The sequence below is a fragment of the Polypterus senegalus genome, chromosome 3 (genome assembly GCF_016835505.1).
Source record: "Polypterus senegalus isolate Bchr_013 chromosome 3, ASM1683550v1, whole genome shotgun sequence".
Taxonomy (NCBI): Eukaryota; Metazoa; Chordata; class Cladistia; order Polypteriformes; family Polypteridae; genus Polypterus; species Polypterus senegalus.
In genome coordinates, this window is record NC_053156.1 from 304,337,046 (window position 1) to 304,363,036 (window position 25,991).

The window sequence follows — 25,991 nt, forward strand, 5'->3', positions numbered from 1 at the left end:
AAACACACAGCAGGCTCTGCTGAAACCTGACAGACAGACAGAAGGAGCCCCGTCTTTAACATTAGTTGTGTCACGTATCGTGTCGCAGTGCTGGGATGCGTAAATGACAAAAGTGTAAAAGACGGAGCTCGAAGTCCAAAACCCACCACCCTGCAAGGTGACTGACGCCCCCCCAAACCCAATGTCATTAAGAGAGGGAGTTTCTCAAAACTGAACACTCAGAGAGGGCAGCAGGAAGCTTTCCGAGGGACCTTCGTAATGTGTGGGTTGCTTTTGCGTGGGTTTCCCCAAAGTCGCTCTTAATCGGCCACTTTACAAGGACAGTGACAGTGTGACGAATGTCACCGGGCATGCGCACGAGAACCACAGCCGACTTGTTAGCGTCACCTCTGATAGTTCAGTAAATTTACAGGAATTCAGTAACAGGTCCGCTACTAGTCACGTCAGAGATTTTTTTTTAAATAAACTGTATACTGTAATAATATTATGATAAAAATGATCTTCTTTTAGGTGCTTTGCTGTCCAAATTGTGTTTTCTTTTCTTTTTTTTTTTTCCACTTAAAATCTGAACAAAACATAATTCAGCCAGGGGTGTCAAAACTTTTGCATGGAACTGAGTGGTGAGGTCTTTGGTCTTCCAATGGGAATACAAAGCAGACATGACGTCAGACATGAATAACCAAACAAGACAAAGCCAACTTATAAATAAGCGCCAGTAAGTCAAGGGTGCCATATTACTCGTTGCTATTGTGACTTATGTTACTTTTTTGTTTGTTTTTTGTAATTTCATGGTGGCTGCTGTGGGGTTTCTGAGGGCGAGGAATTTGAGTGAAACTTTTCTTTTTGTCCTATCTTGGTCCCTGACTAAGACGCCATTATTTCACATCTTATCGTGGAGTCGTTTTGAATATCGACGGACGGCATCATCTTGGTGATTTTCTTGTCGACCGTTGCTGAGACCTCCTCCCAGAAGTCCCTTGGGTGAGAAGTCGCATGACATCATCACTGCGACCTTAAACAGGCTCCTACAATGCGGCATTTTGATATTTGTGCACATCTCGTGTTTTCACTTTCAGGCTTACCATTTTGATTCACGTCTCACGTTTCTGACTTTTGTCTCATTGGTTTTGAACCCAAGGGTGTACGCCATTTTGTTTCTGATCTCAAAATAAAAATCATTCTGCTTTGGCAGGATAATTGTCATGACGTGGACCTTCCACAATGGCAAAATGGGCCCGAGACCTCCATACACAAGCAAGGGAGCAGGCGAGAATCCAAAGTAGTCTGACCAGTAGAGGCTCAGCTGGGCTCCGCCAGGACCCTTAGGGTACCTGTTGGCTTCAACGGAGTCAGTCAAAAAATGGGGAACTGCCAACTATAAATACTTCAAAAATATAATAACAGCCTCACAAGAGGAGGGATGACCGGAAACTCTTGGCTTGTATAAAAACAGCAAGGCTTTATTTCATGAAATCGGTAAAATGCAAAGGAAAGCTGAAGAGAGCAGAAAGGATTTGCTTCAACAGTCCACAGAACAAAATCCAAATAAAAACCAAACCTTTACGTCAGAGTGAGAACAATCAGAAAATCCAACTGCAATAAATAACAAGACTCACTGACCGCACCACAGATGAATGATGCCCAACTCCTCAGCTTTCTCAGCTTACTTATATAGCAGAGGGCGGAGCTCAGGAATGATGACACCAGGTTGGCCCCGCCTTCAGTGTCTCCACCCACAAAGAACGAGGGATGGCAGAACATAATTATATATGAAATCAATAGAAGTAACATACGGGCATGACAAACATTAGCTTGTGTGACCACAGGGAGGCGCCATTGAGCCCCAAACCTCAGACACATGTCTGGGTTCAAATAAAATATTTTAAAATTTTTCACCAGTGTTGTTACACACACCAATGCCAGGGCAAAACAATACAAACAAGTCATTTTCATCGTCTTTCTTCCTCTTTCCACCTCCGATGTTCGTTTTATATTGGACCCGGGAGTACTTCCGGTGCCACAGTACTGAATGGCAGAAGCACTTCCAGGTCATGCAGTTGCCCTACAAAATAGGTGGTCACTCTCTCTGCAGCGCCCTCTGGTGGTACCCTAACAAGGCTGTCCTACTGGACTACGATTCCCATGGATCCCTGCGGGTGTCCACACCAGAGGAGCACTGCCATCCACTGCACTGGGCCAGGGACTGTTCTTGACGTAACAACCTCCAAAGTCCCTCCATTAATCCTTCACCCCAACTGGGATAATAATCAGGTCTTGTCCTGGCCAGGTTATGCCTCCTTCTGTGTGGCCTCCCAGCTGGGTAAGGGCCGACCCCCCCATCCCAGTCGGGCTGCCAGTCCATCCCCAATGTAATATCAAAAAGGCAAGTTTACAGGGGGATATTATTGTCATGGGGGACTTTAATTATCCAAAAATTAACTGGGATAACCTTGCAGATGGAGGAGCACAAGAGCAGGAGTTTTTAGAAGTAATCAGCGACTGTTTTTTAACACAGCATGTTAAAGAGCCAACACGGGGTGAAGCCTGTCTGGATTTAGTATTCTGTAATAATCAGGAGAGAATTGAGGGTCTCAAGGTGATTGGACCACTAGGGTCACGTGACCAGAATGTAATACAATTCTCAGTATTTTGTAAGAGTGCAGATGCAAAGACTAAAATTGTTAAGTTGAACTTTGGTAGGCTAATTTTGAGCAGATGTGACAACGTCCAAGTAGGATAGTCTGGGATAAGCTGTTACGGCATTTCCCCAAAAATAAGACCAGGTTTTGTATTATTTTTTGCTCCAAAAAATGCACTAGGGCTTATTTTAGGGGATATCTTATATTTATTCATCCATCCATCCATTTTCCAACCCGCTGCATCTGAACACAGGGGTCTGCTGGAGCCAATCCCAGACAACTCAGTAAATGTAAAGAATGACACATAGGAAGTAAAAATGTGAGGTTTGAATACACAATGGGGGTCTGAAAATCGAGAGTCCACCTTATGAGAAGGAATTAGGGGTCATAGTGGAGTCTAAGCTGTCGACTTCCAGACAGTGTTCAGAAGCCATTAAGAAGGCTCACAGACTGTCAGGTTATATAGCGCCTTGATGTGTGGAGTACAAGTCACAGGAGGTTCTGCTGAAGTCTTTATAACTCACTGGTGAGGCTCATCTGTAGTCATCTGGAGTCCTGGGTGCAGTTTTGGTCTCCAGGCTACAAAAAAGGACATAACAGCACAAGAGAAGGTCCAGAGAAGAGCGACTGGGCTGATTATGGGGGGCTACAGGGGGTGAATTATGATGAAAGATTAAAAGAGCTGAGCCTTCACAGTTTAGACAAAAGAAGATTAAGAGGAGACCTGAGTGAAGTGTTTAAAATTCTGAAGGGAATTAGTCCAGTGGATTGAGACATTGACTTTAAAATGAGTTCATCAAGAACACGGAGACACAGTTGGAAACTTGTGAAGGTTAAATTTCGCACAAACATTAGGAAGTTTTTCTTTACACAAAGAACGATAGACACTTGGAATAAGCGACCAAGTAGTGTGGTGGACAGTAAGACGTTAGGGACTTTCAAAACTCGACTTGATGTTATTTTAGAAGAATTAAGTGGACAGGACTGGTGGGCTTTGTTGGGCTGAATGGCCTGATCTCGTCTCACTTGTTCTAATGCTCTAATGTTCAAATGGCACTTACACTCGATAACAAGAACAGCGATAAAAGAGAAATACACAACACTCCAAGATGATTTGTTACACTTATGCTGGCTTCACAATGGTGGGTTCAAGCAGACTGGAGACGACCGCAGCAGTTACGTTACGGCAAACAAGTCTCAGGTCCGTTGTTAAGAATTATTGAGTTCTCAAAGACGTAAGTCCTAATAAAATATGCAAAATGCCCCCTAGACAGGGAAACATCAGTGCCAGCTAGTCTCAAAAAATGGCAACCAATATGTATAAATCAAAAAGATTTATTTTCTAAAGATGCTCCTCTAATCAAAGCTTCTAAAGGACACAAAAGACTAAAGGAGTGGCCTGCAGGACAAAGGCAATCCAAGGCAAGTGATGACGAATCCTAATAATAGTTGAAAAGCAGAGGCCTGTGGTCAAAAATCCAGTAAAAGATTAAATCTTAGAAAACGGTACTGGAAACTCACCAACTGCACTTCACAATGAACCGCAAGGGACTGCGGGTTGTCCTTGGTCCTCATAGGGCTGATATCAGGCATCTTCTCAGCAGTGTGGAGGGAAGAACTGAGCAAACTGTCAGTGGCAGCGCCCCCTCTTGACCTGAAGTGGTATTGCATACCTCGGCTGAGCCTGGGAGGTGATCCACAGACGCCTTTTCCTGAATGTCGCGAGGGTTTCTTATCTTCTTGCCTCTTCTCCTGGTTGCTTATTAAGTTAGAATGATGACAGGTGAATACTTGAGCAGACAGTCGGGGCAGGAGGCAGGCCACCATGGCGAACGCTTTGAGGTGACGTCTCATTGTGCCACGTCTAGTCAGTAGGTATGTCAGATTTTTGCTGATCTCATCACTGAGCTGCGTCACTTCAGACAACTGAAAATGGCTGCTCGTGTCTAATGTACCGACAGCCAATGACGTGCTGCCAGACGGAGCCAGTGCTGGGTGAAGAGTGAACAGCTGTGGTGACTTCTGCCCCAATCTCAAGCCTGTTTTGCTTCTTTTCGATTCTGCTGTTTTACGTAAATAAACGAATCATCAGACAGACGAGCGCCTGTTTGCTCTGTGAGGTCCAAAGCCCCCGTGTTCCTTATTCCTCACCGTTGATTCTATTCATTGTACCTCATTTTGTCAAAAAATCAAACCTGCTTCGGGAATTAGTTGCAGACTCATTGGTGTCAATCGCTGGAAATCACGAGAGCAGACCACAGACTACGTTAAACTCACTAAGACAAATGAAGGTTGCAATTAAAAATCGCTGGAAAAGTCATTAAATGAGACATGGCCGTTACCGATGTCCAGTCAATTAAGTGAAAATCGTCCCCAGACCCCGCCTACTGCTAAGTGGCACACCCACTATTGAACAAACTCTGTGAATGCGCATCTGTCTCTGCCTTTCTGGTAGATGCCCTTTGACTCCAAAGTCCTCCTCACTTCTCTTTAATCTCGTTCTGTTTCTCTGAAGTACCTCAAGTCCCCCAGCAGGGAGTCTCCTTCATGGTCATCTTGTTCTCCAGGACTCTGTGGTGGCTTCTGGTTTGTCTGCACAGCTGACATGGTTGGACTGCCACCCTATAGAGTTGAAGTAACTGGCATCGGTGCTCTCTGGTGCCACCTCGAGGGAAGGGTCATCCCAAATAACCTTAGACGACTGATTTGTCTGCTACCTGTTAGTGCTCTGCTCAGAATGCCAGGATTCACCTTTTCCAGGTTTTTGACCACTACGATACGGCGTGACCCCCGTTAAGTCAGACCAGTTAACACGTGTCACTCATCCTGTTTCCGACTCTCCAGGCTGTGGTCCCACTCCTGAAACAGATCACCAGGAAAGCAGGAGTGTCATCAGTTATCAAACAGGTTCAGTTACAGTGCCCCCTAGTGGTGGACACCTGCCTTCAAGTGACAACTCAACTTTGTTTTCTTCTCCTCTCTCCACAGATGTGACATATTACTTTAGAAACATCACAAACCAGGTGATCATGGTGAACCGGTTCCTGAGCTGGTCAGAAGCCTGGCAGTTCTGCCGTGCCCACTTCACCAGTCTGGTCAGCAAGACGAACACCACAACTCTCGTGTGGCAGCACTTCTTGGACTTGGGCTTTGTATATTTCTGGACTGGATTCAGTAATGAGGAATCATCAAAGGAGATGTTCGACAACATGCATTCTGGCACTGCCGGTCCTGCCCCCAACTGCCAACTTTTCTTAGCCTGGGGTGCCAATTGGTTCAATTTAGCCTGCTCCTGGCGTAGCCCATTCCTGTGCTATAAAGGTAAGAATGTGATGGCGGAAACATAAAGTTCACGACCGTCAGGAGACTCGGCCTAAATGTGTGTCGTGCCCTCTGAGCGTTCCCTTAACTTGAGGGCGAGCTGATGCCATCATGTCGGGGGGCTTCAATCTTGAAGACCTTCTGCAGGCCAGACAGAGCAGCAATGGCAAAGCAGAGTAACCTAAGTAATTGAGTTTTGAACTTTCTGTTCAGTTTATCTTTGTACAGCACAGGCTCAGACCATTGTAGCAAATTCACAGGTCTTGGTGCTGTGAAAAAGTATTTGCCCCCACCCTAATCTGCTCTGCTCTGAGTAGCCTCAGCCCATAAGACAAAATGCAGTCTTGAAATTGGCACTTGATTTAAGGAATAGAGCGGTGCCACACCCTTCTGATCATCCATGTGAAAAAGTAATTGCCCCCATAGTTTCAATACACGATAACCGTAACTCAGCACTTTCTCTTATTAGATCTTAGTCTTTCATGGTACCCACTCTTTGCCTTAATTCAGGCACATTGGACTGTCAACTGCTTGTTTCAGGTCCTCCCAACTGGGTCCATGTCAGGACTTTGACTACATGAGTCCAAAATGTTGGAGCCATTCAGTTGTCGACTTGTTTTTGTGTTTTGACTCATTGTCCTGCTGCATAACCCAATGAGGCTTCAGCTTCACATCAGGATGTATGTGCGGATGTCCTCCTTAAGTGTATTCTGCTCCAGGGCACAATTGATGGCTTCTTCAGTAATGGCTGGTCTTCTTAGCATTCCCACCACATGGGCAGATCTACCATCAGGGTGTTCTGGGTTTACGCATCAATTATCTTTTATTGTAATTCCAACATCCATGTACAGAAATGAAATTTGGTACTCGGGTCCCGGTAATTAAACATGGTGTGGCTGATCAACTTTATACCCTTGTAGTTACTGCAGCTCCGCACATCGCTCTTAATCTTACAGTCAGACATTTAATGTTGATTTAAAATGACGGCTTGTTTGTCCAAAATCTGAAAAAAAAACTGTAAGGAGTCGATTCTCAAAATGAAAACGTGTGAAAAAATGTGAGTAAGCAATAGGAAACCAGGCCTCCTTTGCGTGGAGTGTACCATCAGGACATTCTGGGTGTGTGCTGAGGGGCCTGTGACAGCAAGGGGGTCCTTTCACCAGTGAGATGACCCTTGAAGTGATTGACTCTTGAATGAATTACCCCCGATCAACTATCTCTTAAGGAGCTGAGTCACCCAGGGGCCTGCAGGGGTCTTAATGTGGCCTTGGTAGAGAGAGAGAGAGAGAGAGACATTCGGTGAGATGAGGTGACCCGCTTGTCTTCCTGCTGAATCTCACAAATGGTTGGTTTACTTTTATGTATTCCTTTCTAATATGCTGTTATACAATATTTATGCAGTACTAGGGTGTTGTACCGTGTTAGCCGTTATGGATATAAGGAGAGGAAGGGGCCTGGATTGCCTTAAAAGCTTGCATGTTGTAATATTTATGCAAAATTCAAAGCAAAACTACTCTAATTCGTATAAAAATAAATAGAAAACTTAGATAGATAGATAGATAGATAGATAGATAGATAGATAGATAGATAGATAGATAGATAGATAGATACTTTATTAATCCCAAGGGGAAATTCACAATAAAAAATAAAATAAAAATAAATAAAAAATAAAAATATAAAAGAAAAGTACAAGGCTTTTGTTCGCTGTGTTTCTCGGAGTTTCACTTACACTTACACGAGGGTGAATCACAAAATAAAGGCAATTAGAAAAAATACAGGAACTGCAGTGGAGAGCAGCAGCAATGTGTTTGCAATGGCTTATGGGTAGTTTGGACAGGTACAGCACAGCTTCCTGCTGTTAATCCAGATCAGTGCTCCACAACATTTTCTCACCCTTGACACACTTAAGGCCTTCCCAGAATTCCACAGCACACCACACACAAAAATAAACAGTGGATACAAAGACATTGCATTTAGTTATTGTTATTTTGTTGATGGATTTAACATCACAGCCAGCAACATTTTTTAGCTTATAACTTATAATAACTAATATCAAGTTTTAATTACAATTAATGTTTTTTATATTTGGCTCGATATTTGACAGACGTTCTTGGTCAAGGTACTTCAAGCACAAACACTAATCATTTTTTATTACAATTACGCCGCATAGACATGTTGTAGAAAATGGGAGCAGAGCTGCAATATGTGCAAACTCCAGGACCCGGGATGCTGACCCCAGGTCTCCTTACTGCCACCGTGCCACCCCAATCCAGATGAACTCACTCATAGACAAGCAGGCCCAGGGTGGCACTCACATCCAAGTGGGAATTCCAGTTGAATGTGAGAGGCATATAAACAAACAGATGGACAATCGTGATCTTCATGGTGTCTTTGAGGCTCCTTTTGTTTGAAAAATCCCACTTGCTCAATCACCTTCCCATCAGCCCCCGTGCCCAGTAAAGCTGTCCCATAGCGTTATACTCCCAGGCTGCCAGGAAGTGTAGTACATTAAGTGCCACTGATCCCCACATGTGCAGGACTGAGTACATCCATGAGTGTCACCCCACACGTGCCCGCCATACACCTTGTGCTTTTCCTTCTTTTGGTGGCACTGCGCCATGGCATCCTTTGCATCGTCTTGTGGCACACCCCGGTTGTGGAGCACTGGTCTCTGACTCTATTGCTGAAAACACGCCATGGTGAGAGGGAGTGAAACCTGCTGAACTCTGTTATTTGGTTTGCTGAGCTTTTAAGACCACCTTTGCTTTTATTCCTGTCATATTCCTTTTCGTGAGGCACTTATTTACCATTTTTCCTTATTCAGCAGGATAATATGGTGGATCGTCTATGAGCTGCCCTGTGCTTGGCACGGTGAAAAGTACTATATAAAACACGGCACACTGAGTGATATTCAGACCACTGCCTTTCTCTTTTGTTTCCAGCGCCGGACCCTCCCGCTCCTAGCATAACAGCTGCCCCCAAGTCAAGCACAAGTTCTTCATCCAGTAAAGGTAATGCATGTCTTATTGGTTCATTCACTCTCAGGATTGTGGGTAGAGTAGACAGGACACCCCAATGTGGAGGTCAGGAGGGGGGCCGCAGTGTTCTGCTCAGACATGAGCTGAGATTTTTGCCGTTTTGATTGTTAGCTGTTGTTATCTTGGTATCCATGGGAACATCCCAGCATTCAGCGGGAGGCGCAGCACTGATGAGGTCTGAATTGGCGACTGGCTTAAAGGTCATACAAGGCAATGCCATGGCATCCATCTTTAGGATCCCCAAACTCTTTCCCTGCTTTGTAAACCTTGCCATCTCCTTATTTTCTGACCCCCAGGTATTTGACGTTGTGCTCTCGTTTCTTTGGTTTCCGATTTCCATCTTGTGCTCTGCAGTCTGACGATTTGATTGGCTCGATCTCCTGGTTTTGACCTCTGCCTGTTTCCAGCTGTATGTTACCCCCAGTCACCTACCTTCTCTGTGCCCTCACCAACTGGACAATTACGAGATGAAGGCGCCTCTGCTTCGGAAGGTTTTGAAGGATTGCGGTCACTCTGAAATTTCCATGTCTTTGATAGAAATCGACATCTTGTATTATCAAGTGTGATGAGCGTTCCGTGGCGCTGTGCAGGCTCAGTAGGGGTGCAGGGGTGTGCACGATGGCGTCACTTCGGGGTTGACTGAGGTACTTGGCTGACACGTGAAAAGGCAAGCGGGTTAGTCGGGTGTCTCATTCATACCTCATATGTCGCGGCATATCACACCTGTGCCCAATCAAGCCAACATCAAGAGCCAGCATGGCAGAGGGGCAGAGAGAGAAAGAACAGGAACAAAGCAAGAGAGCCATGAGAGAGCTGTGAGTTCAGCATTGGGTACCTGAGGCAGCAGGCATGAGGGAGAAGAGGCAGCGCGGTTCGTAGCCCAGAAGAATTTGTGGACCGAGCGGGTACCATGGTGGTGGTGCTCTCCTAGGGATCCAGTAGATGCCATGATGGGCATGTGGAAGACAGAAGGAGGGTCAGTTTGGAGTGTCGTGGCAGATGCCAACATAGGAAGCTGTGGCAAGAGGAAGATGCACAACCTGACTCGGGTGAGCCGGGGAGGTGGAGAGAGGAAGATGTGCTGTGCTCTGCAGGGATAAACAAGAGAACCTGCTGACTGGTTCTGGTTTTATCTTAGGGATTATTTTAACTCACAGATCTGCATTTTAATGGATTATCTATAGGGTGGTGCAGATCTAATTATGCAATTTTCATTACGCTATAACTTATTAAGTTTATTACATAGAAAAATCCCCGACCATCGAGAAGTGTGCGTACTGACGACATGAAGAATCGTCTTTGATTTATGCGGGGACAATTCTGATTCGGCACAAAGTCATCCAGACAATCTGAATCTGCATAATTAGATCTGGACCACCCTGTATGGATTTTTGATTTACTTACTAGCCGTCTCCCTTGGCTCAGCCCGCATATTAGTGAAAAAGGACAATGAGGAGGGCTCTGCCCGGCTCCCCACTCCTGACGTCACGCTTCCCTCTCCCCTCAGCCCACAGCCTGTGTCTGAGATTAGCGTGAATATATCACTCCTGCAAGCGAACTCTGATGCTCAGCGCAATGAAAGAAGTCGCAAAATCAACCGGAATGTTCAAGCAAATTCTAGAAAAATACCCGATTTATATCTGTCAAGTAGTTCTCTCGTTCACTAGCTAAGCGGAGGTAAGATACATGCCCCAAGGCTGGCACATGAGTGAGAAGGGCCTCCACCCTCCCCTCAGCCCGCTGTTTGTCTCTCGAATTCGGGCAAATAAATGGGTAGCGCAAGCAAACTGTGATACTTAGAGCGATGAGAGAAGTCGCAAAATCAACCGGAATGTTCAAGCAAATTCTATGAATTCATGAAAAGTGGACAGACAGACAGACAGATGTTGGACTTTATATATTTATATAGAGATGGAAGAACATTTGCAGTGCACTTTGGACCCTTTCATTTATGGTCTGATTATAAATAAAACCACTTGACACTTTCTGCACCTTCCCCTTGCTGGATGTGTGTGTCCTCGTTTGCTAGGCTCACGGAAACAACCAGGCAGCGTGATGCTAACCCAGACCTGGATCAAGATATCAATCAATCAATCAACATTTATTTATATAGCACATATTCATACAAAAAAATGTCGCTCAAAGTGCTTTACAAAATGAATAGAAAAATAGAAGACACAATAAAAGATAAACATAAGTCAACATTAATTAACATAGAATAAGAGTAAGGTCCGATGGCCAGGGTGGACAGAAAAAACAAAAAATAAACTCCAAAGGCTGGAGAAAAAAATAAAATCTGTAGGGGTACCAGACCAAGAGACCACCCAGTCCCCTCTGGACATTCTACCTAACATAAGTCAAACAGTCCTCTTTGGATTTAGGGTTTTCATTGAAGGACTTGATGATGATGGTCACATAGACTTCTGGCTTTCAGTCCATCAATGTTGGTGCATCAGGATGCTTTGAGTAGGTGGTGGTAGCGCAGGTCGCCCCCCCAAATAGAAACCAGAAAAAGAAACAGAAGAGAGAGTAGAGGTCAGTACGGATTTTAGAGCCACTGTGAATAGTTATTATGAAGAACTGAACATACAGAGTATCAGGATTAAGTTAAATTGAAGTTATAAGAAGGCCATGTTACAGTAATGTGTTTTCAGCAGTGTTTTAAAGTGCTCTACTGTATCAGCCTGGTGAATTCCTATTGGCAGGCTATTCCAGATTTTAGGTGCATAACAGCAGAAGGCCGCCTGCCCGCCTCACCACTTCTTTTAAGTTTTGTTCTTGGAATTCTAAGGAGACACTCATTTGAGGATCTGAGGTTACGATTTGGAATATAAGATGTCAGACATTCCGATATATAAGATGGAGCGAGATTATTTAAGGCTTTATAAACCATAAGCAGAATTTTAAAGTCAATCCTGAATGACACAGGTAACCAGTGTAGTGACATCAAAACTGGAGAAATGTGTTCGGATTTTCTTTTCCTAGTTAGGATTCTAGCAGCTCCATTCTGCACTTGTTGTCACTGATTTATGTCTTTTTTGGGTAGTCCTGAGAGGAGTGCGTTACAGTAATCTAGTCGACTGAAAACAAACGCGTGAACTAATTTCTCAGCATCTTTCAGTGATATAAGAGGTCTAACTTTACTTATGTTTCTTTAGTGAAAAACTGCTGTCCTAGTGATCTGATTAATATGTGATTTAAAATTCAGATTACAGTCAACAATCACCACTAAGCTTTTTACCTCCGTCTTGACTTTTAATCCTAATGTATCCAGTTTATTTCTAATAGCCTCATTGTATCCATTATTGCTGATCACTAAGATTTCAGTTTTCTTTTTATTTAACTTGAGAAAGTTACTATTCATCCATTCTGAGATACAAGTCAGACATTGTGTTAGTGAATCAAGAGAGTCGGGGTCATCAGGTGCCATTGATAAGTACAGCTGTGTGTCATCAGCATAGCTGTGGTAGCTCACGTTGTGCCCTGAGATAATCTGACCTAACGGAAGCATGTAGATTGAGTAGAGCAGCGGACCAGGATAGAGCCTTGTGGACCACCATATCGGATATCAGGTGTCTTTGAGATGTGATTACCACAACTAACAGAGAATTTTCTCCCTGCCAGGTAGGATTCAAACCAATTTAAGACCCTGCCAGAGAGGCCCACCCATTGACTAAGGCGATTTCTAAGAATGTTATGATCAATGATGTCAAATGCAGCACTCAGATCTAAGAGGATGAGAACAGATAAATGGCCTCTGTCTGCATTGACCCGCAAGTCATTTACTACTTTAACGAGTGCAGTTTCTGTGCTGTGATTTGTTCTGAAACCCGACTGAAATTTATCAAGAATAGCAGGTTTATTGAGGTGGTCATTTAACTGCATAATGACTGCCTTCTCTAGAACTTTACTTAAGAAGGGCAGGTTAGAGATGGGTCTAAAATTTTCAAGAGCCGAGAGGTCAAGATTATCTTTCTTAAGTAGGGGTTTAACTACAGCAGTCTTAAGACAGTCTGGGAAGACCCCCGTATCTAGTGACAAATTAACTAAGATACCACTTAATTGATTTAAAAAAGATAAAAAAAAACTTTTTAATTTAAACGATTTTATTTACTTTAGTTATAAATGCACTAAAAAGCAAAAAAAAAAAAAAACATTTTTCTTTAATCCCAATTTTCGTGGTTATATGTGACCAAATAAAATCGTGGGGCGCACATAAATGAACTGATTCAAACCATTTTTGAAAGTTGTTTAGCATGGCGGGGAATTACAATCTTGCTGTTTTTTTATATCTATGGTTTTAATGGATTATCTATTGATTTATTTACTAGCCATCCAAAGTAGCGATTCTATTAATTGACTGAATGAATTAATTTATGGGCGCCACATGATTTTATTTGGTCACATATAACCACGAAAATTGTGGTTAAAGAAAAATGTTTTTTTGCTTTTTAGTGCATTTATAATAAAATTGTCTTAATTAAAAAAAATATATCTTTTATTTTTTACTTTTTAGTTTTTGAGAATTTTGCAAATGATTTTTCTTTAATCATTTTTCATGAACGGGAAACTTCTTTAAACGTATTACATAACAGATCTTCTTTGCAGAATTATTTGAATACTAAAAGGAATTAGATTTTGGTCTCTGCTTTTCTGTTCAGGCTCTTATGGGATTAGCAGTAATAAATATCTACGACAGGACGGCAAGCTGACGGCAACACTTCCTCGTTGTGATCATCAAGGCTACTCGTAAAGTGGGCCCGCGTATTTACCGACTCCCCTCACTGCGTCTCTCACTCGTAAGCTCTGATATCACATTATATTCTCTCTCCGTCATTGTTGTGTGTTTTTTTTTGTAATTGCATCGGTTTTGACAAATTACTGTGTTGTCATCGATACTGAACATTAGAACAATCAAGACGAGAACAGGCCACTCAGCCCATTGAAGCTCGCCAGTCCTATCCACTTATTCGAAACTGAACATGTATGCAACATTTGAAGAAATTCTCTTCGCCAAAAGATTCGCTGCTGTTGACTTTGCAGACGATGCTGTGATCTTCTCGCAGTCGATGGAGGCTCTGATTGGGGGTCTCGAGAGACTGAGTGAGGAGTCTGAGTGAGGATGGATTGCGAGGGTCCTGATAAAAACCAACTGAACACATATGCAAAATTTGAAGAAATTCGCTTTGCCAAAAGTGGGTTTAAAATCAGTTGCAAGAGCTGACCGAGACGAACAAACAGACCGAGGAGTCAAGTTAAATAAAATCGTGTAAAAATATAGCCAAGACATCACTGCTGTTCCTGATGGCCATTACTACTTGAAAAGACCGATTTTTAATTTCTGATTCACATGTGGCTGCAGAGCTCCATTTTCAGCAGCCATTCCTACGATGCTGTGATGGTCAACTCCCTGAGCTCCTTCTTCATTAGTCCTGTTTACACGTTAATTGGATCTAAGAGAAACCTTTGGAACTGCAATCCCACCGCTGACACCTGTTATTCTGTTCACTTGTGTTACCAGGTGCTGGCATTCCTAAAAGTTCAGCTCTGGGTCCAAAAATGGACAAAATCAAAAGAGCTTTCTCAAGAAAAACATGTCCATTTAATTGTTTGCTTACAGAATAAAGGTCGCTCCGTGTGGAAGACTTCCAAGGAACTAAAGGTTTCCTACAAGCCGTCCATTACTGTCCTGAGAGATGAGAGTGAACTGAATATGACCGGGAGAGACAAAGCAGATGAAACAACTGCATAAGAGGAGAAGGACATCAGAGTGTGAGAAGCAAACACCTCACAGGTGCTCAGCGGACTTCTTCTTTAAATGCACTCCAAAAACACCAGTGTCATCTGTAACAGATGTAACAAAGGCGCTATATGAGCGCCTGACCCAACACAGATGGACACCGAGGCACGTGTAAAACGTTTTATTTTTCTTCACCTGTGGGGCACGTCTTTCCCGTAATCCCCACACCAAATTAAACACACCGCAAAGCACTCTTTTTTTTCCTCCACCACTCCTCTCGGCCGACCTCGTCCTCCTCCTCCCAACTCTGGCTCCCGGAGTGGTGGCTGCTGGCCCCTTTTATGGTTCACCCAGAACTGCTCCAGGTGCTTGAATGCCAAGTCCCGGCTCCACTTCTGGGTGTGGTGAAAACACTGCCCAGACGGGCTCAGGGGTCCCAGCTGCAGCACCCCCTGCACCCAACTCCAATTCCCACGGAGACTTGCGGGAAACCGAGGCACCACTCCAACCCAGGGGGGACGGCCGTCTAGTGTCCACGGGGAGGTACTGCACCATCCTGGGTTGCTCCCCCTGAATATAGAGTGAAGGGGCATCCCAGCTGGGCATGGACCCTGGCCGTCTGCCACACAGAGAAAATACAATTCTGGGATGCTGGCCTTACTGGCAGAGTCTCAAAGAAAAAGACGCACGTGAAACTGGCAAATAAAAAGAAGAAAGGTCAAAATGAGCAAAAGAACGACGACATTGGACAGAAGGTGACTGGAATGCGTGTTATGGTCGTCTTTTCTCAGTTGCAGAGGACACTGGCATTTGGTGTGTATTTAGTGAAGAAGCCCACTGAGGACCCGTGTGGTGTTTGTTTCTCCCACCTCACAATCTGGTGTCCGTCTCCTTTTTTCTGGACCTTCCACTTCTTTTTCCCTCCTCAGTTCGCCTTCTTCCCTCAAGGCAGTAAACGGCCGGCTTTGTAGGAAATCTTCAGTTTCTTGGCACGTCTGTCACATTGCATACGTCACCGTCACTCTGCAGACAACCAACAGACGGACATTTCTGGAGAAAGCTGTTCCATGTCGGCCATTTTTGAACGCAGAGCTGAATTTTAGGAATGGCAGGACTTTAGAAGGCAAGTGAGCAGGATAACAGGTGTCAGCGGTGGGAATTTCATTAGAAAGGTTTCTCTAATAACCAATCAGCGTGTGAACTGTGTGGATTAGTGTTCTCTTATTTTAATTCTTACTTTGTCTTTTTTCTCTTTCTTCATCATGTAAAGCATTTTGAGCTTCATTGTTTGTATGAAGATGTGCTCTAGAAGTACATGTTGTTGTTGTTATTGTCTATTGGTTTCCTCTTATCATAAGAATGTAATTTCCTGCACCAAATCTGATCCAAAATTGCCCGGAAAATGAGAGCTTTTTGGGTCCCCCCCAAAAACTGAACGTCATGCATAACTAAACATCAAGACGAGTCAAACGGAGCATCACATGTGGGGGTGTCCTCATACCCCTGAGTCAGGAGGCACCGGACATTACAAGTCTGAAGGGATTTCAAAGGATCCCAATAAAATCAAATATTTGTGTGCGTCTCTGGACATGAAGATGGCGTTCAGACTCACGGAAAGCGAAGTGTTTAAAGCCCCCAACTGACCCCAGTCTTTGTGTCTTTCTTTGAGCAGATCTCAGCCAGACTTCACCATCGAGTTCGACGATCTCAACACATGGCACTTTGAGCACACCAAAGAGTGAAGGTACGTCCCAGTGTGTCCCGGTGTGTCTCTGTGTCTTCTGTCCACACTAAGGTGGTCTTCTAACTAGGAGTGTTCATTTAGAAGATGCTACATTTGATTTTTGTCATGTGCTTGTTGTTTTTTGCAAGAATTCTTATTATTTTCATGATATCTGCTTTGAAGAACCCACAAGACACGTGTGCAAGGGTTCACAGCCATTTAAGAACAGAAAAGAGCCTGCTGGGCTGCGTGACAATAATAATACCAAAAGAAAAAGAGTGTCGAGACACTGACTGGGACACAAACACACTATGGAGAGCTCCGTCTGCAGTGGCATCGGGTCCCTCTGTAGGCTGCCTGCTTAAATAAGTGCGGGCCTGGAAAGGGCGGGGCTTGAAAGCCAAAGTGGGGGCGGAGCTAGGCATTGTCTCTCCAGGTTTGTTCAGCGCTGAGGTGCCATGTTGGCTGGCTGGCGTGAACCTTCAGGGTGGTCCCAATAAGCACATGCCTCACACTGTCAAAATAAGTCTACAAGGATTATTGCAAGTAGTTGACTGACTGAGGGATGTAAACCCAAGTCCTAATTTGAAGTCAGTGCCAGGAAAAAGTCACCCAGAAAAAAATGAGCAAACAAAACACCCGGCCTACTTAAACAAAAAACGACCATTGCTTTTTTTTTTGTTGATTTTATCCAACTGAGAGTTTATTTTGAATGAATCCATAGCCGTATTTATACGACAAATCACAGTCATGTGATCTGCAGATTGCACTTCAGAAACAAAAAAAAAACAGGAATGGATTCAAAAATAAATCAGTTTTCAGTGGCAGTCACATGCCCAGGCTGATGGACTGAAACAGAGGAGCGGGTCCCATAAGTGCTGCATTTTAAATGCTTCATCACCTCTCACTCACACCAGCCACACAGGTGACTCCCTTCTCAAGATGCTCCACCCCTTCTCACAGTGTGTCACCCACTCTCTCTCTCTCACTCTTTACTAGGAATCACTCCTTCTAACAGTGTCTCGACCTCTTTCTCGTTCTTTGTCTCCCTAAGGCTCCACAGTTTCTTACAGTCTCAGTGTATCTCTCTCTCTCTCTCTTTATCTTCAATAGGCTCCACCCCTTCTGACAACGTTTCTCTCTTGGGCTTGACAGCAGTCAGATGCCTCTCCTCTTTGTCTCTCTCTCTCTCTCTTGCTCTATCCCTTCCCCTCTCTCCGAGGCTCCACCCATTCTGTCAGTCTCTCTCTCTCTCAGGCTCCACCCATTCTGTCAGTCTCTCTCTCTCCTTCTCTCTCTCTACCTCTCTCCCTCTCTGGCTCCACCCATTCTGTCAGACTCTCCCCCTCTCTCTCTCTCTCCCAGGCTCCACCCATTCTGTCAGCTCCCTCTCTCTCTCTCTCTCTCTCTCCCAAGCTCCACCCATTCTGTCAGTCTCTCTCTCTCTCTCAGGCTCCACCCATTCTGTCACTGTCTCTCTCTCTCTCTCTCTCTCTCTCTCTCTCTCTCTCTCTCTCTCTCTGTCTCCCTCAGGCTCCACCCCTTCTGCCAATGTCTCTCCCTCAACAAATGCCACTCTCCTGTTTGCCATGCTGCTCTTGTCTTTGTTTTCCAGTGCAGCAGATAAGAAGCTGAGCAGAAAGTCCATGTTGATTTAGGATCCCAGGATTGACCTGCCACTGATTGCACACCCGTTGCCCACCTAATGCGGTTGAGTTAATTGACCTAAGCCAATGAGCAGTCCGTTCTTGGACCGTCTGGGACATCTCGCAGCCTACCAGATGAAGTTATCATTTTCACTTGTCTGACTATCGCTGTGTTGAAGGCTCCTCTCAGATCCTCTCTTATATCGCCATCATTTGTGAAGAAGTGAACCTGCACATGACAGTGCTGGCCTGAGTGTGATAAATCCATTCTCAGAACATCTACTGTCTTATTTTTGTTAATACATTTATATTTTTTGGGACTCACCGTTGCTGTTACCCGGTCAGTGAATTTCTTGCTGCAGTACGACGAGTCGTCGAGTGAAAGCTCATCAAGATGTGCTTGTAGTCCATACTTCAAAAGTGGAGCTGACTTGAGGAGTTACCTTGTGATAGGCCTCTTTACCTCGTGTGGTTTTATAAGGGGGGTGTCCTTGCCCGTCAAAGGCACTATAGAAATTATCAGTCATTTCATATCTACTGACATTCCCTTTTTCTCACCCCTCAGCACCACAGCAGAGCTCTCCAGGGCCCAGTCCTCCGACTCTCCCTGCTTCCTCCATCCCAACAGCCTCCAAAAGTAGCAGCAGCAGCGCCCCCTATCAGACTTCAAGTGACGTGACACACACTGCTAATCCAGGTAAATGGGGAACATTCAAGGGGCCTGAGGTAGGTTTGTGGAGATGAGGTTGGCAGCATAAGCTCAGGTCACATACTCAAAAGGCACACTGTTTGCAGACGAGCCATGTTTTGTGTGCTTATATTAATCCGGTGCCGCTTAAAATGTCACATCCACCCATCTGTCCATTCATCCATTCATCCATCCATCCCTGTACTCTTAATTTAGGGACTTGACAAGGCCAGGGGGTCCATGACACGGCACAATGAGCCACACTCTGTCATACAGAAGCTGCTTAAGAGTTACCAGTTGACATCTTTGGCAGGACCTTCTTAACGTATGGGCACAATGGGCACTGGTCAGGGGGGGCCCACAATGTTTCTAAAGCCTGTATGTGTTTCTGTTTTGCTATCAAAATAGGGGTCCCAATGCACTACTTTGATGCTGGTAAGACAGCCCTGGTCTTTAGGGTGTGTATTTGAAAACTCACACAGACATATGGAGAACATGCAGACTGCACACAGTGTGAAGACCAGGACTGGAACAAAAACCCCAAAGCTCTGATTCAGCAGGGCTTTATATCGGCATTATGGGTGTAAAGCGCTATGCGGCTGGCCCGAAAACTGGCCTGCTGGGTTCAAAGGGTTAACTTTAAATTCCCAATTGTGCCCAATAAAATCAGAGTGTGACAATAAGATCACTGCAGCCTGGGTAATAAGCATTTCATCTTGACTGGAACCAAAAATCCCAGAGCTCTGATTCAGCAGGGCTAATTCATGAGCCACCATTTGACAGGCAGACATTTAGTTACTTAACCCATCCATTCATCCATCATCCATTTTCTGATGCCAGGGCACTGCACCAGTTCATTCACCCACCCAGTAGAGGGCACTAGTATCTTACTATGAAGCAAACCAAAAACAAAAAGATCAAAGGATAATAATGATAATTGTTCATTTTACTTATATAGCATCTAACCTGTGCTCAAAAATGTGAATGTCTGTGAAATCTCTAAAGATGGAGAACGACATCTAGCTACAGTCAAGTGAAAACGTTTGTGACCCCCTCTCAGCCTGCGTAATAACTGACTCTCCTTTCAACAATAAAGATAACAGTGGTATGTCCTTCATTTCCTAGGAGAACTGCGGTGTTTCACAAACAAAGATTTTTAGTGACGCAGTATTTTGTTGTATGAAATTAAATCAAATGTGAAAAACTGGCTGTGCACAAATGTGGGTCCCCTTGTCATTGTGCTGATTTGAATGCCTGTCACCGCTCAATGCTGATTAATTAGTATGATGAGCTCATTAAGCCTTGAACTTCATAGACAGGAGTGTCCAATCACGAGTGGTCAAAGGTGTTTAAGGTGGTCAATTACAAGTTGTGCTTCCTTCCCTTTGACTCTCCTCTGAAGAGTGACAGACAGCATGGGATCCTCAAAGCAACTCTCAGAAGATCAGAAAACAAAGATTGTTGAGTCTCCTGGTTTAAGGGAAGGCTACAAAAAGCCATCTCAGAGGTTTAAACTGTCAGCTTCAACTGTAAGGAATGGAATCAGGAAATGGAAGGCCACAGGCACAGTTGCTGTTAAACCAACCCAGCAGGTCTGGCAGGCCAAGAAAAATACAGGAGCGGCATATGAGCAGGATTGTGAGAATGGTGACAGACAACCACAGATCACCTCCAAAGACCTCAAGAACATCTCGCTGCAGATGGTGTATCTGGACATCGCTCTACAATTCAGCACATCTGTATGGCAGGGTGATGAGAAAGAAGCCCTTTCTGCACTCACGTCACAAACAGAGTCGCTTGTTGTATCAAATGCTCATTTAGAGAAGACAGATTCATTAAGAACAAAGTGCTTTGGACTGATGAGACACAAATGGAGTTATTTGGTCAGAGCAGAAAGCGATTTGCATGGCAGAAGAAGAACACCGCATTCCAAGACAAACACCTGCTACCTCCTGTCAGATTTGGTGGAGGTCCCATCATGCTGTGTGGCTGTGTGGCCAGTTCAGGGACTGGGGCCCTTGTTAAAGTCGAGGGTTTGATTAATTAACCCAATATCAACAAATTCTTCAGGATAATGTCAAGCATCAGTCACAAAGTAGAAGTTACTCAGGGGTTGGATATTCCAACAAGACGATGACCCAAAACACAGTTGGAAATCTACAAAGGCATTCATGCAGAGGGAGAAGTCCAATGTTCTGGAATGGCCGTCACAGTCCCCTGACTTGAATATCATCGACAATCTATGGGATGATTTGAAGCAGGCTGTCCATCAAACTGAACTGAACTGGAGAGATTTTGTATGAAGAAGGTCAGAAATACCTCCGTCCAGAGTCCAGACTCTCATCACAGGCTATAGGAGGACAGCGTCGAGAGGCTCAAAGGAGCAAAAGGAGGCTCAGCTAAGTATTGATGTCACATCTCTGTTGTGGTGTCCACATTTATGCACCTGTCTAATTTTGTTATGATGCATGTTGCATATTTTCTGTTAATCTAATAAACGTAATGTCACTGCTGAAATCCTACTGTCTCCATAAGGCTTGTGGGCTGGCGCCCTGCCCAGGGCTTTGTTTCCTGCCACAGTCCAAAGACATGCAGGTTAGGGGCATTGGCGATCCTAAATTGTCCCTAGTGTGTGCCCTGCGGTGGGCTGGCACCCTGCCCAGGGTCTGTTTCCTGCCTTGTGCCCTGTGTTGGCTTGGATTGGCTCCAGCAGACCCCCGTGACCCTGCGGTTGGATAATGGATGGATGGATGTCGTATATTAAAAGGAAGTTGCTAGTTTGAAAGCTCAGCCAATGAGAAACAAAAATCCAAAGACTTAAGAGGGGTTCCCAAACTTTTTCATATGACTGTATGCACATCCTGGTCTTGCTCGTCATTCACCAGATGACCCCATCATTATTTAACTCTTTGAGGGCTGAAGATTTTTATCCAAAAACACAGTTTGCCAACAAAGCACACAAAGCAATTGTTTCAGGCAAAAATCAAAGTAAAACGTCTGTCGCTGTGTGTTGCAGCCCCCAGTGTGCCAGGAAAGTGCGGCAGGCTGGCTGCCAGGCTGTCTTTGTGTAGTGGATGGGCAGCAGCGGTGGTTGCAGCAAATCGCATGTCTGGTTTGTACTTCTTCTCGTTGTAAGTAGTGGTCCCCCCCCCACACCCCCAGATGAGCTACACAAACCTGTTCAGCACCGCCGTCAGCTGATGATGGCACCTCACATTCGTTTTCAATCATTTAATATCAAAATCGGAGTCAGACAAGTCCAATTCAGCGATGATATGCAAGGCATTGGCCAACGAGTATTTAGCTTTGCACGTTCGCTTTAATCTTTCGCCAGATGAAGATGCCATTTGTTTGCTCCTCGCTATTCATGTGAGGGGAAGTAAATCACAGTCAAACCAATGAAGCTAACTGTCCTTCTAGCAAAGAGAGGCCAAATAAAACATAATGTTGGGTTTTTGTCACCATTTCCAGTTGATTTCCTCCTTTTGACAGACGTTGACACCCACCCTGAAAGAGTTAAATGTTTTCTGCCAGTGGATTCACTCCGCAGAGCCGATGGATCATGGCGTTCAGGTTGGATCTGCCAGAAGGGGGCGCAGTGTTTCATTGTCGTGGGATTATCTTGTGTGGTTTAATTTCCTTATAACGTGCGCCTGTGTAGTCCTGGGGTCGTCCGTCCTCTCAGTGAGCGTCACGTAGCTGCTCTGATGACTTTTGATTCTCTGTGTCTGCTCCTATCAAGGCACTCTATGCAGTAAACATGGACTGCCTGATACGCAGTGACGCACTGACCTAGCAACAGGTACTCCTGTACTGATACTGATGCACGGTGGCTATGTGTGTCATGTCATGTGGTGGCCACTGGGGGGCACTCTCCTATAATGTGTGCTTGCACTCATTCTCCTTTTCTCCCCTCACATCGACAGGCCAAAGCTCGAAGCAGCCCAGCACACTTACTTCTGATTCGCCTTCCATCACCACCTACAATACCAGTGGTGCCCCCTATCTGACGTCAAGTCAAAGGACCAACGCCTCCAGTCCAGGTAAGTTGTGAGCTGGAGAGCCCGGTGTGTTGTCATACGAGTGCGCACCTACGTACGACAGAAAGGGTGTGAAGGCTCTCTCTACAAGTCAGGCCAGACCTTTGCAACCTGCTGAAAAGCCATTGGACCTCTCAACGTCACATGATTCACACTGCCTTCTGATCAAGCACCCCCTGTCTCCCCCTTCTGGCGTCAAGAACCCGCACTCCCTCGGGGATGGCACTACCCACTCCGGAAACAGCGGCAGGTGGGGAGTTTGACTGAGGTGGTACGCTTGTCACACCGTCACCACGTGGATGCCTTAAGGCGAGGTCAGGGTGGCCAGTGACCTCCTATGGAGGAGAAAAGCAAAAGCTCTCTTTGCCCACTTGTACTTCTCTGCGTTCACTGCGCCCCTATGGTTTTGAGTTGCTGCCACGCTGATCTTCAACTGAAAAGAGAAAAAACCAAAACTGACCTGCAGTAAAAAATGGCAGCATAACTTATATAGCGGTATATTATGTGGGAGTCTAATATAGCGAAGGCTGGTATGGCGGCCAGCCAGGTTACGACAGCAGCTAGGTGAGGCATCCTTTCAGAACTACACCTTGTGGCCACCAGGGGGCACATAGCTTCACAGACACCGGGCTCTTCTCTCACTCTCTCTGTCTCTCTTCCACATTCACTCTTCCTCCTTCAAGCTTCGTCCTCTTCCTCCCGACTCCGGCTCTCTGAATAGAGAAGTGCCCCAGGTGTCCCGTGATCCACTTATGGGGGTACTTCCAGGTGTGGTGGCAGTCCTGCTGAGGAGGACTCAACTGTTCCCCCTGTGCCCCCTGGCAGTGGCCATGGGCTCCAAACTGGTGGGACATTAGCAAGCCGGGGGGCTACTCTCTGTCGTCCCGGGGGACGTAAGCTCCTTCCCTGAGTCCCGGCCGGATAAGAGTCCTGGCTGTCCCTTACAGCCTCTCCGATAGCGGACAGCGAGATTTACAGTAGAGAGGAGAGCAGCGTAACAGATCTGTGTATTCAAGCCAGCAGTGTTAGTAAATAGGTGGGCCGTTATATCGGCCTTTTGGATGCATACCGCTATGCAGCTGGCCCCGAAAAACTGTCCTGCTGGGTTCAAAGGGTTACCTTTAAATTTCTAATAGAGTGGAACAAACCAGTACAGCCTGGATAATAAGCAGTTCATCTTGCTTAATCTACCAGGTGGCTCTCCGTCTTAGTATGTTGACAGGTTTCTGGTCCTGGATGCTTGAATGGTAGAAACAGACAACATGGCCGACTGCATTGACCGGTAGAGACACTGCGCTCCTTTGGAATAATGGATGGACAGACGGAGATTCCTCCTGAGATCAGCTGTTCCCCCGGTACACTAGCTGGCAGTGCTCCTCCGGTTTGGACCCCAGCAGGGCTGCATGGAAATTGTAGTTTGGAAGGGTAGACCGCTTGTCTTCCTCGGGGGACACACCAGGAGACAACGTCAATAGAGGTCTCCCTTGTTTTGTGACAGATCTGCCTGACCTGGCAGTGCTCTCTGGCAAGAATGTTATAGCAATTGTCGTATGCCAGGGTCCCGGGGAAGAAGAATAAGGAGAGGAAGAGGATGAAGCTCACCTGGGGGAGTCTGTAGGAAGGAAGAAAAGTAAAAAGAGACAGAATTGGGCCTTTGTGTGCTTTGGTTAAAAGAAGCCTGGCTGAAGGTATCTTGCCAAATAAAAAGAGTTTGGGGCTCTGCTATACCCCCTAGTGGCCATACCCTAAAGGTACAACATGGCTTTGGCGATACAGTGCTGTGCCACCTGCCTCTTTATAATACATGCCAAATCTGTGCCCAGTTTTATTATTTGGCTTCAAAGTAATGAGGAATGAAGTCAAGTGGGTACAGATGCCATCATCTGTGTGTACGAAAATCAAACCACATGGCATAAACACCGTAAATGCCAACTCCTGATACCTTCATCCAGCATCCTCAGTTACTTTGCCCGTTTCTTTTACAGGTGTGGTGTTGATCCAGCAGGCCATGACCTGGTATGAGGCACAGAGCTACTGTCGCTTGAACCACAATGACCTGCTGCAAGTCACCGATGAGATGACACAAAACACTTTGTCATCAGTCACCCATGATGGCCAAGGGGACGGCTTGTGGATCGGACTTAAGAAACACCTTCTGTGGGAATTCTGGTACTGGAGTGGCAGTGGGCAGCTTGTCGGGTACACAAACTGGGGTCAGGGCAAGACCAATGAGACACCCGGGGTCCTGTGTGGCATGGTGACCCTCAATGACAAACTGACTTGGGCGGGTGGCTGCTGTGGAACCCAACTCAGCTTTCTCTGTCAGTAGTGGACAACAGCGGCCCCCTGCTGGCTAGGCTTTCGATCCTGAGGAGACGGAAAAAGAGGGCGTTCGCCAACTCAGGTGGCCTGCAGACACGCAAAGGGACACAACCCTAACCCTTACCCAGACCAGAAAGCCCCCTGAGGAAGACCCCATGATGGCCTAGAGAGTCCACCACCCTGACCCAAAGACCCATAAAAGACAGAAATGGCGCCCCCTGGCAGCTTATAACAAAACATTCTGCCTCACAGTTCTTTATTTTCATTGTGGATGCCCCCAACACACTTCACTCCACACTCCATCCATTTTCTAATCATTTAAGAAAAACACAAACATGAGAGGGTGGGCTGCGGTGCCACCAGGGAGAGAAACAAATCAGGAGAGACGCAAAAACCAAGAGATGACCATACAGGTTATAGGAAATCCACGTCTTGCACTTACTAAGTGGCTGCTGCTGCGGTGATGTTGCACCCTCAGGCTTGAGTTCCACCATAAACGCCGACTTTCCGGAGTGGTAGGGACAGCAGAAGGCTGAATGACCGCCATGGTTTGCTTTTTGCTTTTTTTTCCTTCTTAAAACAACATGGATACCCGGCTTAGTTGTATGTTTGTAATCTCAAGCTGCAGATTGAAACTCATTAATGTTTTTGGTTTGAAAAATTGGCGTATTGGGTAAATTGTAAGGCTTTTCTTCACAACGGGACCCCAGTACCCATTATCTCCATTATAAAACACATCAGTGGGCTAGTTATCTGTAAAAAGTATACGGCGCAAAAAAATGAAAGGAACCCTTTTTAATGAGAGTACAGCATCACGTCAGTGACACCTCAGTG

The 25,991-nt window shown here is 45.3% G+C and overlaps 1 protein-coding gene across 2 annotated transcripts; it reads left to right on the forward strand.

Moving 5' to 3' along the window:
* Positions 1–5,780: 5,780 nt before the first annotated feature.
* Positions 5,781–25,991, forward strand: LOC120526939 (cell wall protein RBR3-like). Of its 2 annotated transcripts, XM_039750040.1 has the most exons (6): positions 5,781–5,960; positions 8,903–8,971; positions 16,411–16,482; positions 18,673–18,804; positions 22,722–22,838; positions 24,821–25,991. In XM_039750040.1, exons 1-6 carry the CDS (start codon positions 5,837–5,839, stop codon positions 25,162–25,164), a joined length of 858 nt encoding a protein of 285 aa, XP_039605974.1. In that variant the 5' UTR covers positions 5,781–5,836; the 3' UTR covers positions 25,165–25,991. The 2 variants fall into 2 exon arrangements, with proteins under 2 accessions (XP_039605974.1, XP_039605975.1); XM_039750041.1 differs by lacking the exon at positions 8,903–8,971.